The sequence below is a fragment of the Neolamprologus brichardi genome, chromosome 11, assembly GCF_056152115.1.
Source record: "Neolamprologus brichardi isolate AB-2024 chromosome 11, ASM5615211v1, whole genome shotgun sequence".
In the NCBI taxonomy this organism is placed as follows: Eukaryota; Metazoa; Chordata; class Actinopteri; order Cichliformes; family Cichlidae; genus Neolamprologus; species Neolamprologus brichardi.
In genome coordinates this window covers 19356849-19376654 of record NC_142114.1, presented here as the reverse complement: position 1 = coordinate 19376654, position 19806 = coordinate 19356849, and the positions used below count along the sequence as shown (strand labels likewise).

Genomic DNA, 19806 nt, shown 5'->3' with positions numbered 1-19806 from the left:
ACAATCATATGACCCCCTATGAGCAAGCACTTTGGCGACAGTGGGAAGGAAAAACTCCCTTTTAACAGGAAGAAACCTCCGGCAGAACCAGGCTCAGGGAGGGGCGGCCATCTGCTGCGACCGGTTGGGGTGAGAGAAGGAAGACAGGATAAAAGACATGCTGTGGAAGAGAGAGAGATTAATAACAGATATGATTCAATAAAGAGAGGTCTGTTAATACATAGTGAGCGAGAAAGGTGACTGGAAAGGAAAAACTCAATGCATCATGGGAATCCCCCGGCAGCCTACATCTATTGCAGCATAACTAAGGGAGGATTCAGGGTCACCTGGTCCAGCCCTAACTATATGCTTTAGCAAAAAGGAAAGTTTTAAGCCTAATCTTAAAAGTAGAGATAGTGTCTGTCTCCCGAATCCAAACTGGAAGCTGGTTCCACAGAAGAGGGGCCTGAAAACTGAAGGCTCTCCCTCCCATTCTACTTTTAAATACTCTAGGAACAACAAGTAGGCCTGCAGAGTGGGAGCGAAGTGCTCTAATAGGATAATATGGTACTACAAGGTCATTAAGATAAGATGGGGCCTGATTATTTAAGACCTTGTATGTGAGGAGCAGGATTTTGAATTCAATTCTGGATTTAACAGGAAGCCAATGAAGGGAAGCCAAAACAGGAGAAATATGCTCTCTCTTTCTAGTCCCTGTCAGTACTCTTGCTGCAGCATTTTGGATTAACTGGAGGCTTTTCAGTGAGTTTTTTGGACATCCTGATAATAATGAATTGCAGTAGTCCAGCCTGGAAGTAATAAATGCATGAACTAGTTTTTCAGCATCACTCTGAGACAGGATATTTCTAATTTTAGAGATGTTGCGCAAATGGAAGAACGCAGTCTTACATATTTGTTTAATATGTGCGTTGAAGGACATATCCTGGTCAAAAATGACTCCAAGGTTCCTCACAGCGTTACTGGAGGCCAAGGTAATGCCATCCAGAGTAAGAATCTGGTTAGATACCATATTTCTAAGCTTTTCAGCGCCGAGTACAATGCCTAATTCAGCTCATACCTGAAATACAAACTTTAATGTAACATCAACAGTTTCAATAAATGCTCTAATGAAATGATAATGATAAATGATAATCATTATTATTACTGTTGCATTACTTATGAATAGTAACAGTAAAATAATTTTCCATCTCCACAATGTTCATCTATTTTCAATAGCGTTCAGTCCTTTGGGGCAAGTCAGCCAAATGACATAATCTCTCCAGTGAGTCCTGGAGTCATCCTATTCAATGCTTATTTATTTCAATGCGTATTTCTGCTACTTGTATCCACAACCTCATTCTTTCAGTAACTTGTGTTACGACCCGGCTCAAAGCCGCAACATAAAAAAGGAGACGAATACCAGAGTGTAGGTGAACAGAGGTTTTGTCTTAAAATGGAACATCAGGTCGGCTAAAATGGCTGGTGCCACCAAGGCAAAGACAAGTGAGCTCCCCAGGAAGCTTGCCTCAGGTATGCCTTTATCCACACCTGACTAGGTGTGGTCAATTAGCACCAGCTGAACACACTGAGCAGATTAGAGGCTGCAGAGGGACGTAACACCTCCTCCCTTAAAAGGGTTCCTCTAGGACCCCTAAATTTATTAAAAGTCACTCTGAAGCCTTGATCCCTCAAAAATAAGTTGGCATCTTTAAGCATGGATGCCTCTACATGAGGATCTGAAGTTGCCACACTGAACACACAAAAAGTAACATGTGACCAACACAAAGGAGTACAACAGTCACAAACCCAAAATGATTATTCAGCCTGTTACAACACAAAATGAAACCAGCCACGAACAATCACACACAAGTGATCTGTGGTCTCCACCACACAAACGGTCACATATGAGTGGCCCTATACCACAACAAGTTACTTAATCCACAAAGTTCAGTAAAGCAAGCATGCTAGTGACCAACCACAAAAATGGAGAGCTATGGCCACACAATGATCACATCAAGGGTGGTTCAGCACCCCACAGTGATATTGCCATCACCTGGCCAACAACACTCACAAGTGATCCAACAAAACGCCATATTTCCCACAACACTAAAGGTCACAGCACAAAACACTCACCTCATGAGGACCTCATTAGCATCCATCAACACTGACATATGCACACACAGTACACATTATGCCAACTTAAAAACAGCCTACCTGCCTCAGCTACAGACCATAATCATGAATGGTCTCAAACCTCCTACCAAGTTTGGTGCCACTGATTTACTATGTGCAACTCCCAGCCTAAAACACTAAAAACAACAAACCCTAACTTTACCTACCCTAGTCTTCAGTGGTGTACCAGGCTCGAGGCAACTTTAAACGCGAACTCGAGAGCTGGCAGCAGACCAGAGATATAGTCTCCTACCAAACTCTGAAGCGTACCCCCACCCAGGATAGCCACCAAACACAACAAATTAAAACAACAAAGCAAAACAACAAACAAGTGCTTCGCTGGAAGGGCAGCACAGCCACCTAGCTGAAACACACTGACTAAAGGGACGTTGCTCAATCACAGTGAACACCTTCACTCACCCACTTAAAAGCAACACAAAAAACTGGTATTCGATCTCCACTAAAATGTCCAAAGATCCCGGACGAGCCCCCACTTATGTTACAACCCGGCTCAAAGCCACAACATAAAAAAGGAGACGAATACCAGAGTGTAGGTGAACAGAGGTTTTGTCTTAAAATGGAACATCAGGTCGGCTAAAATGGCTGGTGCCACCAAGGCAAAGACAAGTTGCCTCAGGTATGCCTTTATCCACACCTGACTAGGTGTGGTCAATTAGCACCAGCTGAACACACTGAGCAGATTAGAGGCTGCAGAGGGACGTAACACTAGCAAGAGGTTGTGACCATAGATAAAGATATAAACGCTAAATGACTGGTAAGTCATCACCTTCCAATTCACACTCAGCTCTCTCCTCACCTCAGCAGACCATACATCTGCATACGTCTGCTGCCCAGATTTGGTCTTAATACCATGGTCTAAGATTTGGAGATGCTGTTTCTAATTCATACTAAGCTACGAACAGCTCCAGTGCAAGATGGAGGTTAATAAGGATCTTGTGGACTGGGAGCTCTGGCAGATGTTCACAGCACACCCTCACTATACTAGACGTTTGGGTACACCAGGCCTGTCTGGCATCCTACCCCACCAGATGATCCATCTCACCACCAGTTACTTAGAACCCCCTTTTGGGTCTATAGTCACAAATGACAGTCATGACCTAAACCCAAACTGAATGTGCAGAGAAGCAACCCCAACATGCACATTTGCCAGTTGACCTCTGATCTTACTTTTGCGCTTCACGTGAGCCTTTCTTTCAAGTTGACTCCAAAATGCATTATATCTATAAATAAAGTATTGTCAAGAGAAATAGAAAGCGGTACCATACAATACAATACAATACAATACAATACAATAGAAATATTGTAGTATAATAATATATAAGAAGCTCAAGTTATTCATGTCTATTTATTTGAAAATTATTTTCCATTACCTACTCCTCCATAATGTTTTTGTATTCAATGTAAACATCTATCATACCACCCATATCTGATTTGTACTGCACTACACACTTCTTAAAGTACATTTAAAAAGAACAAAGAAGACAAAATGTAATTTGTCAAAAATATAATACTATTCCCTTTAAAGTAATTACTGCTGGAGAGTGAGCTGCAACGCACTCTCTGAATGCTTCTTGTTTTTTTATTCATCATAGATGTTATCAGAATCCCTTACCCAGGACCAGTTTGCCTTGGGGGACCCTGCCAAGGGCAAATCCCCCCCTGACAACATAGCTCTTGAAACCACTGGAAAATACAAACTGCAGTAAGGTGTAAATTTACAGAGGGGTTAAATTTGACCTGCTCTTCTAAATCCACAGATCTACCTCATTCTATAATTCAATTCAATTCAATTTATTTATATATTATAAACCACAAAGTGCTTCACAATAATATAAGAACAGGTATACATATAAAACAGCACAATCAAACATTCAGCACAAATCTAATTAAAAGCCAATCTAAATAAATGAGTCTTGAGCTGCTTTTTAAAAGAATAAATACAATCAAGGTTATGCGATGATGGAGGGAGAGCATTCCACAACCTGGGGGCCACCGCTCTAAAAGATCTATCTCCTCTGGTCTTAAAATGTGTTCATGGGACTACCGTGGGGTTCTAAAAGATCAGAAACGTAGGCAGGTGCATCACAATTCAAAGCTTTAAAAGTCAGTACCAAGATTTTAAAATGAATTCTAAAATGTACTGGAAGCCAGCGTAATGAACGTAAAACTTGTGTAACATGCTCTCTTTTTCGTGTCTTAGTTAAAAGCCTTGCAGCAGCATTCTGGACTAACTGGAGACGGTCAAGATTCCTTTTGCTCAAACAAAGAAAAAGGCTGTTACAATAATCTAAGCAAGATGAAATAAAAGCATGAATAACTATTTTTAACTCTAATTTAGACAACAAAGTTCACAGTTGGGAGATATTTCTGAGCTGAAAAAGGCAATTCCTAATTAACTGTCGAGAGTGTTGTTGGCAGAATCAAAAATGGGGCAGGTCATTACCAATTTGGGTGACTACATAAAAATAGAGGTTTTTAAGCATCACTCTCTCTTTTCTGAGAGAGTGAAGCACATTTCTCAAAGGTGGAATAATGTAAATGAGAGATCATCATCCGCAGTGTATGGATTTGATGTGAAAGGCACATGTGTGCTCTGATACTCTTGGATTTTGCAGTGTGCCTATAGTATGGTACCACTAATAGTTTAAATGATGTACGTTTCCTGTAGTTTTAATATTTTCCAGGAACTAAATTTTGGAAATGTTTCCTAACACTTAACAATCCTTTATCAAAACATTAATCTTCAGCAAAATATTTGCTGAAACTACACAGTGCATTCATCATTTTGACAAATACAAGTGCTCTCCAGACAAAAACAGCAATGTACTCACCAAAAGTCCTCTGAAACCTGTTCAATTATGAAAATAAACAAAGAGAGACAGTTTTGGAGAGTTTTGAGATGGTGAGACAACTTTGTGTCATCTTTATTTTGTCTCTATTTGAACTTCCCCAGACCAATCATCAGAATGTGCTGCAGGTTGTATCGCTGGAATTGTAATCGCATGTTTTGCCATCGTTGCTGTTGCCTGTGGTGTAGGATACTACTTTTATAGGCGAAGGTAGGTGGATCATTTCTTAATGATCTTATTTGTCTCGGAATCTGTGTACTCAGTCCACTTCTAAACACATAAGCATATGCTTGTGCTTAACTTAGCAATGTTATGTGTAATTCATTTAACATCATATCATTTCATGAAATAACCACAGAGGTACAAGTATTTCAGTGCACTATTTGTTTGAACAAACAAGTCTTTATCATTTGTCATTAAGATTGGCTTTAAACAAATGTAAATGTTTAGTGTTACAGTTTTGTGTAACTTTGTGGAAAGACTTTGATAATGCTTCATTTATTATATTTAGAACCAACAAAAATCCACAGACACATAATACAGGTGAGTAATATTTTTAACATACATTTAAAATATTGGGGGCGATCGTGGCTCAAGAGTTGGCAGTTTGTCTTGTAATCGGAAGGTTGCCGGTTTGATCCCTAGCTCCGACAGTCTCGGTCGTTGTGTCCTTGGGCAAGACACCTGTTGCCTACTGGTGGTGGTCAGAGGGCCCGGTGGCGCCAGTGTCTGGCAGCCTCGCCTCTGTCAGTGCGCCCCAGGGCAGCTGTGGCTACAATGTAGCTTGCCATCACCAGTGTTTGAATGGGCGAATGACTGAATGTAGTGTAAAGCGCTTTGGAGTCCATAGGAACTAAGTAAAGCGCTATACAAATACAGACCATTTAACTTTCACATTTTTAATAACAAAATAAAGAAAGTATAAATAAAATTACTGTATCAATATCTTTTTTTTTGACCAGGAGAACATGTGTATGAGAACACTTCCCCAAATGACAAGAAAAATTGAACTGTATTTCCATTTTAAGGTAAGCATTAAATTCACTGTTGTGCTTTATTAAGAAAGAATACCGTTATACATTATACTTATACATAAGGAAAAGAGTGAAAGATTTTTTTCTCTGTATAAAAATCTATCATTTTTCCATTAGTGCTGAAAGCTAATGCCCACTCGCATGCAGTTTATAGTGTTTGTCTGCCAGAAAAAAATGTCTATCTTTTCTTGTCCTGCAGATGAAACATTTGTGAAGACTCTATCTGCTCCAGGAAGACAAAAGTTATTGTTTTTGTTAGTTTGTTGGTTATAATATTTTTTGGGGTCATTATGAAAATATTTTAACAGGACATATGAAGATTGTTTATAAATTATTAGCCTACAACAATAAATATGAAGGTTTTTTAAGTTGCTATTATTTTGATATAGTTCTTTGTCTGTAGCATCTTATTGATCATTAAATGTAAAATAAATACAACAAATACACAGAGGTTTTAGCCCTTGCTCTTACATCAGTTTATCACTCATAAATGTGGTCCTGTATGTTTTAATGGTGAACTCAATCTACATGTTGTAAAAATCTGGATGTTTACAGATTTTGCAGGCCTTATGCTGTCTGAAGACACTGAGAAAAGCAGTACTGTCAAGTTTTACTCTGTGAGAGTGTGTTGGGGGGTAGGTGGGAGGTAGTAAAGAATTCAGTCTTCTGACAGCCTCATGAATGGAGCTATTCTAGAGTATAGTGGAGTGGAGGAGAGATTAGGCCTTCTTGGCCACAGCAGTGCAGTAGATTCAGTTGGGTATGCTGGGAATGACTTCTCCTGAAATCTGCCATAATCTCTTTGGTGTCTTTGGTCTTTTCCACATTCATATACACACATATATATACAACAATACAGGTAGAAAACCTTTTTTTTCCCAAATTAATTGTATTATCACTCTTAATGTTGTGTTGGCAGCAGCACTACTACACCAACCAAAAGAAGGTTTCTCACAAACTCTCACAAACTAAGCAAGTGACCTGAAGGCCCAAAGATATAAAGGTCTGGATGACCTCTAATTTTCTGCTTTTAAATTCACCTGAAACTGAGGTTGTTTTACTCTAAATACCCTAAAAACTCATTAAAAAAAAAACATGGTGCCTAGCGAGATACTTACTTTGGATGGCATTGCCTTGGCCTCCAGGAGAGTTTTCTTTCTTGTTTTTGTACATCTCTAATAATGCATAACACATTCTGTACAAAAGAGTTTGAAAACTGGATTTAAAAAAACTATAATAAATGTCATGAACTTTTATACATTTAGGTCTTACTGATTACCAATGTTAGATTTGTATTGTTCATTGTCATTTATGCTTAGAAATATTTACTCATATATGCTTAGAAGTATATAATCATTTGTAGATTGAAAGAATGTCTCATCCTAGGAGGTCTGTAACAACTCTGTGTAGCATGAAGAGGGGGGTGCGTTCACTCCTCTACAGAGTGTTCTGGCATAGATCACACACCTCCTAGGAGAGGTCGTATCTTCTCTTGCTGATATATGGTATAGCAAACACACGTATATATGTTTGAGTGTAAGAGCCTTTTGTTTAGATGGACCGCTAGACTCCTGGCACCAGCTTTGGGGAGTCTTCACATGGTCACATCTTGACACAACGCACAGGCAAGGTACTCTTTGTGTGTATGTAGACGTCTTATGTTAATGAACCTATGTATATTCATGTGAGCTCAATAAAAGAACAATGTTATGGGGGAGTGGACAAGAGCGACTGGGGTCAAGCGAAGGAACGGCGCTTGTCGTGGTTCTCTCCCTCATGCATGAGTAACACAAAGAACTTTGCCTACTTGTGTCTTGCTTTTGCTGTGTAATTAAATCGTCTTGAACGTTCCAGCGAATAGGTTCAAACTACAAACCTATCAACCAATATAAAAACCAGGCTGGAGGCACCACAGAGTTTGGATACTCTGTAAACAAAGCTTAAACTAAGTTCTAAATTTAATATATGACATTATTAAGTCATTTTACCTGAGTAGATATTCAACATGATATCAGAGAAATGATTGAAACATTGTTTAGCAGTCTTTTACGGCAACTTCTAAGCTTTTTTTTTAAAATATATATAGTTCTACTTTGTGTTTTTAAGATAAATATAATATAATACAAACCTTTGAAAAAGCCTCAACTCCTCACCATGACATAATTTAGATGGACTTCAATGAAATATTTTAATGTTTATCTTCAGCCTCGTTGTTAGCTGATATCAACGATGAAACCATTTTACCACTTCTTTTAGAGAGTCACTCTGCCCCTTTGACTTTCCTCTGATTGAACAGTTACAGTCATTTAGGAACTTAGACTCCATTAAAAGTTGGATGGCTGACAACTTCCTCCAGTTTTAATGATCAAAAAACTGAAGTCCATGTTTGTTCCCCTGACAGATTTATGTCTAAGGTAATGAAAGCTCTGGGTTTTATTGTAACATTTCACTAAATAATTTCTCAGTAACATCAGTCTCTTTTATCACTAAGTTAATTATTATTATTAATTATAATTAATTATATAGTTAATTATAGTTAATTATATTATTGCTAAGTTAAGTCCCATTGTGACACACTTTGAACTGGAGATTGTTATTCATGTATTTAATTCACTGTTCATTGGTCTAAGCAAAAACTCCCTGGGACATCTACAGGTTGTTGAATTTCCAACACTGCTGAGAGGCGTCTGACTAGATTTTCTAAGTACTCTCATGTCATACGTTTGCCGATCCAGCTCCATTGGATACCTCAAAATTTGGGACAGGGGCATCAAAATGTTGAAGATCTGAGCGGTACTAAAAGAAAATGCTTGTGGAACGTCAGTAACATAATTAAGTATAAAAACATCACCTTAGAGAGGCAGACTTATTTAAAGTACTGATGGGCAGATGTTAATCAATTTGAAAAAACTGTGATTGAAAATTGCTGAACATCATCCAGGAAAACTGCCTTCTTCTCTGGGCCAAAGTACTTTAAAACTGGCCTCATAAATACTGAAAGGTGTACGCATGTTTTACAGAAACCAAATTCAAATTCCATCAAATTCAAAATGACCTTATTTTTTAATCATACTTTAAATGGTGCAAATGAAAATTTGTACGTCATTATATTTTGTTTTTTATTCATATTTTAAACCATAGCCAACTTTTATGGAATAGGAGATATTTTCCTATTCTATTATTCTATTCTATTCCTACTACTACTGTTAAATGTTGTTTGGGGGGGAAACCGAACACTCATATAAATATAGAGGACAACATTTACTGAAACAGGTTATTTATTTATTTATGCATTTGATTTTTATTGCTTGTTAACTGTGCAAAAAGAAAATGAGGGGGTGAACATTTAGTAGAAAACCGTGTTGAAGATTAACAAGTTCAGGAAGTTAAACCTTTCAAAATAAAACATTTACTTCCTTATGACACCATATATTGAAATTAGCTTTCATGTACTGGTACCAGTAAAGGAAAAGTCAGAGTGAAAGACACCACTTTAGAAATGGAAACATTTATGATATACTTCTTCATTCTCGGTGCTGTCTCGGGTGAGCTCTCACTGCTTGATGTGGCAGAAAAAAACTCTGCCTGTTCACACTGACTTTAAAGTTTTACTTCCTCATTTTCCTTCCAATATGTCCTTAAACTCATTTGTTTGGCTAATATTTATATCACTGTTTTTATGAGATATCTGCTGAATACTTCTAGTTCATGTATAATCATTTGAAACCTGAATATTCTACACAGGAATACTCAGATAAGATCAGATAACATGGATCAGTGTCTTAAGGAGCAGGTTTAAGTACTGATGGTATACATTAAATGAGATAAACAGAGCAGTGTTTTGATTCGTTTCTCTAGTAATCCTTAATGCTCCTATTTCTTTCAGTCTTTGAACACTGATTCTTGAATGTTGAAATCACAAGTTGTTTGTTTTGGGTTTGTTTCTTTTCTTCTTTTGTAACCCTTTATCTACATCTCCTTGTTGTCGCAATGAATTTTAAATACACAAATTTTCTTGTGTCACTTTAATTGATTTTACTTCTTTGCTTTATTCTTCATCAGTGAGGAGACAGAAGTCAAGGCAAAAATCCTTTAAATGATACATCTGTGATTCTGAAGCCCGATTTAAAGCTCAATTAAATGTGATCATTGGAACAGCTTCATCATAAATTGTTTTCTTTTAATTCAACTAGTTTTGTTTTATCACAACATTTCTTTATGTTTAGAGCTACCTTTACACACAGACAAATAATGGAGGACAGGAATTTTTTAAAACCTGTTTGCTCAACACAGGGATATTGAATTCTATAAGATAAAGCCAGAAATATGTGTGTCTGAGTCTTCTATCAAAAGTTTTAGCTATCTTTATGATGTTGTACAAAAACGCTTTATTTCGTCAAGACGGTGCGTTTCTTACTATTACATGCATTTTAATGGGGAACTTGCCCGAAACAAAGTATAGGTTTTAATCTTGTGAATAACTTAAAAATCTTAGCTCAAACAGCTGCAAAACCTGTTTGCCCAGCACGGGGATATTGAATTCTATAAGATAAAGCTAAAAATATGTGTATGTGAGTCTTCTATCAAAAGCTATAGCTATCTTTATGAAGTTGTACAAAAACGCTTTAATTTTTTGATCATCCTAAAAGACTAAAACAGACGGAAACAGAAGTTTTAAGTCTTCCTCACACCATGGTTTATATATTACAGATGTGTATCTGTTACATTCGCTGACCTCTAGTGGCTATCCCTATGTGAGAGAGCATTTTCTCCCTCTCCTGTGATCCAGGTCTGCCTCATGAGCCGCAGCTGAGGTGTGTTGCAGCTCAAGCTCTTTTGTTGCAATTGTTTTCTCCTGTTTTTTGGCTGGACAGGGAGCTCAGCCATTGTATTGTTGTTTTTGGGTAGAGAGTCCTTGGTTTGTTTTTTAGTTTGAAAGGGGGTGCTTTGTTTGTTGTTTTGGCCTTGGGGACTCTGAAGAAAAGAGCTTCCCTGTGTTCAGTTTTATTTTAGTTGTTTTGCGTAATAAATGTACTTTGCGGCAGTTTATCATTTTTTTTTCACTTTGTTACTCCCCATTCCAGACAACACTTTGTTTATAAGTGGGGCGTAACAATATCATTCCTCTTTTAGACACTGAATGAAAGCATTTCTGCAAATGACACTCCTTTGATCCTTCATCATAGCTCCTCCAAAAGCTTCTGAGTACTTGAGATATATTTCTCTAAGTTTCAGATGGACAGAGGAAACAGGGTGATACAATTTAGAAAAAAAAGAAAAACCTTTGGTCAGGTGTTTTACTTGTTAAGTTTCTTTTGTATCTTCTTTTGGCTCTATTGTCTGGATTTGTCCCTGCATCTGTCAGTGTCACATCATTGCTTCTTGTAGCAATTTATATATATTTTTTGCAGGTGAACTTCCACTTAAACACTTAAATAAAAAAATTACAGCAAATTATTTTCCATTTTCAAATGCAATGTTTTAATTTCATTTAGTCAAACAAAAATGTCTCCTATATCTATGCTTAATTAAAGGAGCTGGTGTGTTGCCTGATGGTTTTGTTGGATCACTATGAAAACAATTCCACACACACCCACACAAAACACCTCCAACTTCACAACCTAGTATTGCCTTTGGAGAGGCAAAGCATGAAATGGACAAGGTGGACCAGCGTGTCTGTTACCCGTTTTGGTGTGATATTGGTTGATCTTCACGACCAACATCTATACTCTGGGATGGGCTGGGTTCCTGTCTTGTGTTCTATCACTGCTGTGATGGGTCATTGGAGCCTACTTGCCAAAATAGATCAATTAATTTCTCTCTAACAATAAATCATGTTGAATTCTTCCAAGGGACACATCCTGTAACTAGCTGTTACAGTACAGAAGGAAAGCTTAATGTGACTAAACAGAATCTGACACAAACATTTAGTAGAAAGGTTTGTTAATGATTAACAAGTTCATGAAGTTTAACCTTTCAGAATAACAACATTACTTCCTTATGACACCATATATTGAATGAACATTCATGTACCGGTATTAGCAAAGGAAAAGACAAAGAGTTAAGGACTGCTTTAAAAAATGGAAACATTTTCTGATGTACTTGTGATATACTTCTTCATTTTTGGGTCCATCTCAGGTGAGCTCTCACTGCTTGACGTGGCAGAAAAAAACTGTCAGCTCACACTGACTTTAAAGTTTTACTTTGTTTATTGTTTGTTTTTCACTTTATGAGACATCTGATGAATACATTTCTAGTTTATGTTTAATCATATGTGACCTAAATATTATAAACAGAGATAAATTTCCCTACTCAGATAACATGGATCAGAGAATAAGCAGGTTTGTACAAAAGTGTTTTAAATGAGAGTAGGAGAGCAGTGCCATGGTCCTTATAATTCTCTCGGGGCTTCTCTAGGAATGCTTAGTTTTGTGCAGTATTATCTGGAAAAGCGGACATTAGACTTTAATGAAAATAACTCAAACTCTTCAGACCTGCCATATTTCATGCAAATCTTTATATATTCATCGACTGTTTTATATGTTTGAGTAACAACAGCACTTTTCTATTCTTCTCCCGCAGGTTTCACTGAAGGAGCTGGTGTGTTGCCTGATGGTCTGAATGCAGCTGTAGGAGAAACTGTGATGTTCACTACAACACTGTCTCCAACAGAGAAACCGTTTCAATCTGTGACCTGGAGTTTTGATTCCACTATGACTATAATAATCGTAATGAACTCAGAAAACACTATTGGACCTGAGTATGAAGGCAGGATCACCTTCTTCCCATCTACTGCGTCTTTGGAGCTCAGGAGTCTCACTCTGGATGACACTGGAGAATACACTGTTAATAGTATACAAGATGGAAAAATCGCGAGTGGACGTACTACTCTGGTGATATACGGTGAGCAGATGTAGAAATTCAACAGCTTAACTGTTTTTGCAATATTTAAGCAAGTTTACAATATATCGAACATGTAAAAATACCTGTAATGATTTGTACATGTTTGTTACATCTCTACTCACTGCAGTAATGTAATAATAATGCAATACTTCATCTTATTCTTAAGACTGTGATATTAAAGCCTTTAAAAAGTGGCTGTAAGAAACTGAATGGTTTATTTGAAGGTAATATTGATCCCCATAGAACAAAGAACAAGCTGAGAACTCAACTGTTTTATTTATTCTGTTCAGAATATTCACTTAAAGGGAGTTGATTTATTTATTTATACAAATAAAAATCCTTCAAGATTTTGATAGGAACAGTATTTCTTTCAATTATTGATATTCTGTCTTTTTAGGTTGTGTATGTAATATATCCTCCTTAACATGACATGGTTCAGCTGGAATTGATTTGTAATTGTTTCAATGCTTATTTTCTATTTTTGATGCCAACAATGAAACTATTTTTTTTCCACAGAGAAAGTCTCCAATGTGTTGGTAACTTCCAGCAGCACAGACTTGGTTGAGTTCAGTGGTTCTGTCTCTCTGTCCTGCTCTGCCTCTGGATCCTCTCTCTCTTTCCTCTGGTTGAACGGCAGCTCTGAGGTTACAGCAAGTGACAGAGTTCAGCTCACTGATGGAGGCTCCAATCTGACTATAATCAATGTGACCCGCTTTGACCAGGGACCATTCAGGTGTCGTGTGTCCAATCCTGTCAGTACTGTTACCAGTGATCCAGTAAACCTCTCCATCAGCTGTGAGTTACTAAAGTAAATGTTCAGTAATTTATCTGAAAACATCTGCACACAAGCATCAGAGTGTTTAGACATCATTTTAGATTTCAGAATATTAGATATGTCCGATAAGCTGAATAAAAGATGGATGAGATCTTTTTTCTGTTGACATGATGTGAAGCAATGTAGTTGTGTGAAATATTCAAAAGTTGATTCTGTTCATCTGGACGTAGCGTATTCTGGGAGAAATGTTTCGTCACTCATCCAAGTGACTTCTTCAGTCTCAGCTGACTGCAGGATTCCCCAATCTTATAAACAGTACATTTGCATAATGACTGAAAACCAGCCCACTGAAGGAACAATGGGCTGTGAGGTCAGTTCCTTAATCATAATTATGCAAATTCTCATGACCATTGATCAACAACCACTGACCAAAACCCACTGATCAAAGACCACTGATCAATGGCCATGAGTACCATTCACAGAGAAACCACTTAAACTGACCCTCTCTCTGTGAATGGTACTCATGGCCATTGATCAGTGGTCTTTGATCAGTGGGTTTTGGTCAGTGGTTGTTGATCAATGGTCATGAGAATTTGCATAATTATGATTAAGGAACTGACCTCACAGCCCATTGTTCCTTCAGTGGGCTGGTTTTCAGTCATTATGCAAATGTACTGTTTATAAGATTGGGGAATCCTGCAGTCAGCTGAGACTGAAGAAGTCACTTGGATGAGTGACGAAACATTTCTCCCAGAATACGCTACGTCCAGATGAACAGAATCAACTTTTGGAGATTTATTTTCCTGGATGATTGAGAATGCATCAAGACATTGTGTGAAATACTTTCGCGATTTAACAAGAAAAACTGAATTTAATATACTTTTACATTTTTCATCCATCCAACAAAACTTTTCTATGTCCCCTCTACATTTAGATGGCCCAGAAAATATCAATTTGATATTATCTCCATCACAAGGATACTTTGCTGTAGGGTCAGACATCAGCCTCACCTGCTCGGTTGGATCCAGACCTCCTGCCCAGTTTAACTGGTTTCTGTATGGAGATCAGCTGTCTGATACTGGATCAGAGCTCAGACTGATGAATGTTCAGATGAGTCAGAGTGGAAACTATAGCTGTCAGGCCTTTAACAGCAAAACTCTGAGATCTCAAACATCTCAGCCTTCAACCATCACTGTGCTGGGTAGGTTTGACTTATTGTTAAAGTGTGTGATTCATGCATATATTTTTGACTAGAGCTATATTCAGCTAATTTCACACATATGAAAATATTTGTGGAGATAAACAATACAGAAAAACAATTTTCAAATAAAATGGTTTACTCATATACTACAGGCTTTTGACGTATTTTCTCAAGCAGAAAACAAATGGGGCTGATAGAGAAAAGAAGATCAGTCAGAGCAAAAAATTTACAACAAAATGCTCTTTAGGAAAAACAGGAAAATCTTCTCTGTCCAGACGATCGTAGACCTAGAAAAAGCGCTGATACCGTGCAGGACCCTCAAGCTACCGGGTCAATGTTAGAGGACATGAGCTTTTCTGTATTCATGTTATAATCTTATCACCCCTGTCTCCAATTCCATACCTGCATAAGCCTTCTTATAGAAGTAGCATCCTTGGCACCACAAAAAGACATAAATAAAACGTTGTCGCTCTCTGTCATTGTCCTCTTCATTTGCTCACAAAACATCAGTTATATGTAAATAGGGTTTTAAAAAAGTGTCTGCATGATATTAGAGTCTTGTGTTTCCACAAATTAATATCAATTAGTATTAAATAGGGATGGGTATTGTTTAGGTTTTATCCGATACGATATTAAATTGGTATTGGAGATAAATAGGCAATTTAAAAGTGTCCGGCACATTTAAATTTAATATTATACGTCTTGACCTTGAAGGTGAAGTTATTTGAAAATTTCAAACAATAATAAATATTTTTAGTTGTAGATAATATAACTTGAATTTAGTGTTAATCATTATCCTGTAAATTATTCTACAGAGAATTACCATACCATATCTCAAGAGTTCTCCTCATCTCTGTGGTTTTCTTTGGTGTTTTTAATCTCATTTTATAGATTTTCCAGTTGTTCTCTTTTATTTCACCATCACTGATTTTTTGCTTTTGTTCTTATTATGATATTATTTATTTTCTAAATCATTTTTTTTTGTCAAACAGAGGAAATATCAGGTTCTTCTGTCAAACCATCAACAAACCTGACAGTTGAGGGAACCTCTGTCAGCTTAACCTGTGAGGCTTCTGGCTCAGTCTTTACAAGAAACTGGATGAAGGATGGCTCCAAACTGACCCCGACTGACAACATGACCCTTTCTGACAATAACAGAGTGTTGACCTTTGACACCGTGAAGAGGAAAGATGAAGGAGAATATTTTTGTAATATCAGCAACCCTGTCAGCAGTCATGGAGATAAATACATCATGACTGTTAATTGTAAGTAACATCCTGGTCAGTCTACACTTCTTGTTCACAGTAAAATAATTTCAAACTTTGAATGGTACAACTAATATGATATGTAGTCTAGTAATGCAGAAATTTAAAAGTAATGAACACATTTATTATTTTTTACCTGTTTTTCAGATGGACCAGAAAATGTTCAAATCAAAGGTCCAAATGAGATAAATATCAAAGGCACCTTAAAACTGACCTGCTCTGCTGAATCCACACCAACTGCCAGATTCACCTGGTTCTTAAATGGGACAGAGAAACTCACAAATTCAGCTGAGTACATTAAAGAAGAGGTTGAACTTTCTGACAGTGGCAACTACACCTGTCAAGCATGGAATAATATAACAGAGAGAACATCATCATCAGTGGTGCATGGACTGACTGTAACAGGTATCTGTGTGTGTACATACTCTTTGATGGTACTATTGAAAGTTTAACAGGTGGTACATTTGCTTTAGTTTTCTATCTACGGTGGCCCCTAGAGACAAAGCACATACAAACTCCAAAGCACATACAAACACAACGGAAGTGCTCCAGGACGCTACGGGCGCTGTTGAGCTTTTGTTACCTAGTGGCTAAAAAAGCCAGGAAGTACCAATGACCGGATTAGGTGTGTTATAGTTACAGGTCAATTTAAAATGTAAAAACTATTTGAATACATGAGTGTGGTTGTATCCAACTCCATGTGTTTGCAACAAACTGCAAATCGACCTCAACACTCCCCCTAGCATGCTGGAGCACATCCGTTGTGTTTTGGAGTTTGCATGTGTTTTGCTGTTTGCATGTATTTCGCAGTTTGTACGTGCTTTGGAGTCTGCGCTTTTCAGTTTGTACGTGTTTTTTGAAGTTTGTACTTGAGATGGCACGATACCACTTTTTTATGTCCGATACCGATATCATAAATTTGGATATCTGCCGATACCGATATGAGTCCGATATAGTGTGTTTTTTAATCAAAAAAACTTTTTTATATCTTGCTGCATTTTGTATAACTTCATACTCAAGTTTAAATAAACTTGAGTATGAAACACTAAAGCTATTCTGTTATACCTGTATGTAAAAAATACACTGCACCCAAAATATTTCATAGTTCAGCAATACTAATCAATCTAATAAACTTAAACCTACTCCATCCTCCCTATTCTGGTATTTTAAAGAGTACTTAGCAGAAATATTAAGCAACCTAACTAATAGGGTTGCAAACTCCCAGCAAAAAAAAAAAAATAGGGAACCACCCCCACCCTCCACCTCATGATGCTTAATCGACGTAATCAACTTTAATTTGATGCTGTGTGGGGAAAAAAAATGCACAGAAATAAATTATTTTTCAAGAATAATTAAATAGATTCAACATCTTTCTTCAACAGAATTGCAGACTGCACAGATGGTACTTTCCCAAAGGAAAAAGTACTATAGCTTACTAGAGTATATTAGACTTAATAGTTACTATATACAGTAATGGAATTCTATATATTTTACATAAGATTAAAACTTTGGGTGTAAGATTCAGATAATTATTTATTAAAAGCTAGACATTTTAAATGAGAATAAGAAAGAAAAGTATGTCTTTGTGCCCCCCTTTTCCCTGTTCATGCCCTATCGGCCCCCCTGGCTAAACTTTGCTAGATCCGCCCCTGCACAGTTACCAGCCATCAGCTAAGTAGAAAAGGATCCTGGTCTAGAAAATAATATTAAATAAATTCTTACAGCTTATCAAGGTTAAACGTGCTGCTGTTGTTTAGCTGCGGGTTTCCTCTTTCTGGCACGAAGTGGGCCAAAAACAAAGCAGAGAGACAGACTCGATAGAAAAGCGGATCAGCTGATCATTAAGCAGTTTCACGATTGAAGTAGCAGCAGGAGAGAAAGAGAAGAGGCAGTCGCTCCATATATCGGTTGTTAAGCTTAAGGCTGGAATGCTTTACAAACATTCAGAGATGAACTTACACACTTGCTTTACTTCTCTCTGGGATAACTTCCTCGGAGATGAAATGCTGGTTTTCTGTCACGGCTGGCGGGGTGAGCCGTGTGGTGTGGAGGAAAAGGAGGACCCAAAATGCAGACAGCCGATATGGTGATATGAGTGAGGGTTTATTTACAGTGCGCAAATAACACAACTGAGGGCAGGACAGAACATAAACCTAAACTGGGTGAGCTAAATAACAAACCGGAGATCATACGAACGAGGTGAGTGGCAGAGAGACGCAGACGAGGAACAGGACACCATGAAACACAGACGACGCGACGAGAAGCACAGGCAGACACCAACTATAAATACACACGCCAGGTAATCAGGAAATGGCACACAGGAGGGGACACAGCTGGGAGGAATCAGGGCTGACGGGACAGGGGAAATGTAAACTGAACATACTCACATCAGACAGAGACCTTCACAATAAAACAGGAAACTCAGACACGAGGACTAAACAGACAGCTTCACAAACAGGCAGGGTGACACGATAGACAGACAGAGACACAGACGCAGACTCAAAGGCAGACCGAATATAACACATAGAACACAAACAATAATAATCAACATCATCATAATAAACTAGAATGATAATAAACTGAAAGCGCTGGGTCACCGACCCAGGACCATGACATTTTGTAGCGAGGCTACAAATACACACAGCGCTCTATCACGTGACCACACTGCTCCGACATGCTAGGTTATGAGCCGAGTTATGCTGTGTCGTATGTTTTGTGAGGTGGTTTTTTTTTTTAATTTAATGGATCGGATTACATTTTTTATTTCTCTCCGATATCCGATCCAGTAATTTACGTCAGTATCAGACCGATACCGATACGTAATATCGGATCGGTCCATCTCTAGTTTGTACATGCTTTGTCTCTAGGGCATGTATCTATCAATAAATTTTGGAGGTTTATCTTCAGATAACATAACAGTTGTTTCTAACGCCAAACTACCCTTTAGCAAGACATTAATCAATTGTCAGCAAATTGTTAAATGAAAACACATAGTGCATCCACCACTTTTCCAAACACTTTCGATGGAACAAGAGCACCAATCAAAAGTCCTCTGATAGTTCTAAAATTATAAAAATCAAATAAAGAAAGAAGCTATTGGATGGTTTTGGGATGATAAAACAATTTTGTATAAAAAGTATTCATTATCTTTACCAATATTTTTCCAGAGAAATCATCAGGATGTGCTGCTGGTTGCATCGCTGGAATAGTAATCGCATGTTGTGTCATCATCGCTACAGCTGTTGGTGGAGGGTGCTACATTTATAAGAAAAGGTAAGTGCAGAATTTATTTGAAAAATCACCAGGAAAACATTTTTCCTTTTTGAATATACATAATAATTGTAATCTTTGAAATATGTCTAGAATTCAGTGGTACGATTCAACAAATGGTTCATATTCTGCAAACAGTCCTTTGCTAACGTTCATCTTCTGCTGGTCTCAGAGTAATCACGAAGGAGAATAAACTCTTTTCACTTCTTGTTTATGTTAATTATGCAGAATAAACACTTTTCATAATAACTTTGTGGATTCCTTGTTAAATTCAAATAAACCTTAGTGTTGCCGTTTTGTGTTGCATTTAATTGCATGATCACATTTTAATAATGCT

The 19806-nt window shown here is 37.5% G+C and overlaps 1 protein-coding gene across 1 annotated transcript; it reads left to right on the top strand.

Moving 5' to 3' along the window:
- The first annotated feature begins 1454 nt into the window (after nt 1–1454).
- Nucleotides 1455–19476, top strand: LOC148100537 (cell adhesion molecule CEACAM5-like). Its single transcript, XM_087847932.1, has 7 exons — nt 1455–1482; nt 12605–12958; nt 13475–13753; nt 14668–14934; nt 15927–16199; nt 16347–16604; nt 19367–19476. The coding sequence occupies exons 1-7, from the start codon at nt 1455–1457 to the stop codon at nt 19474–19476; spliced, it is 1569 nt and encodes a 522-aa protein (XP_087704058.1).
- The last annotated feature ends 330 nt before the right edge of the window (nt 19477–19806 follow it).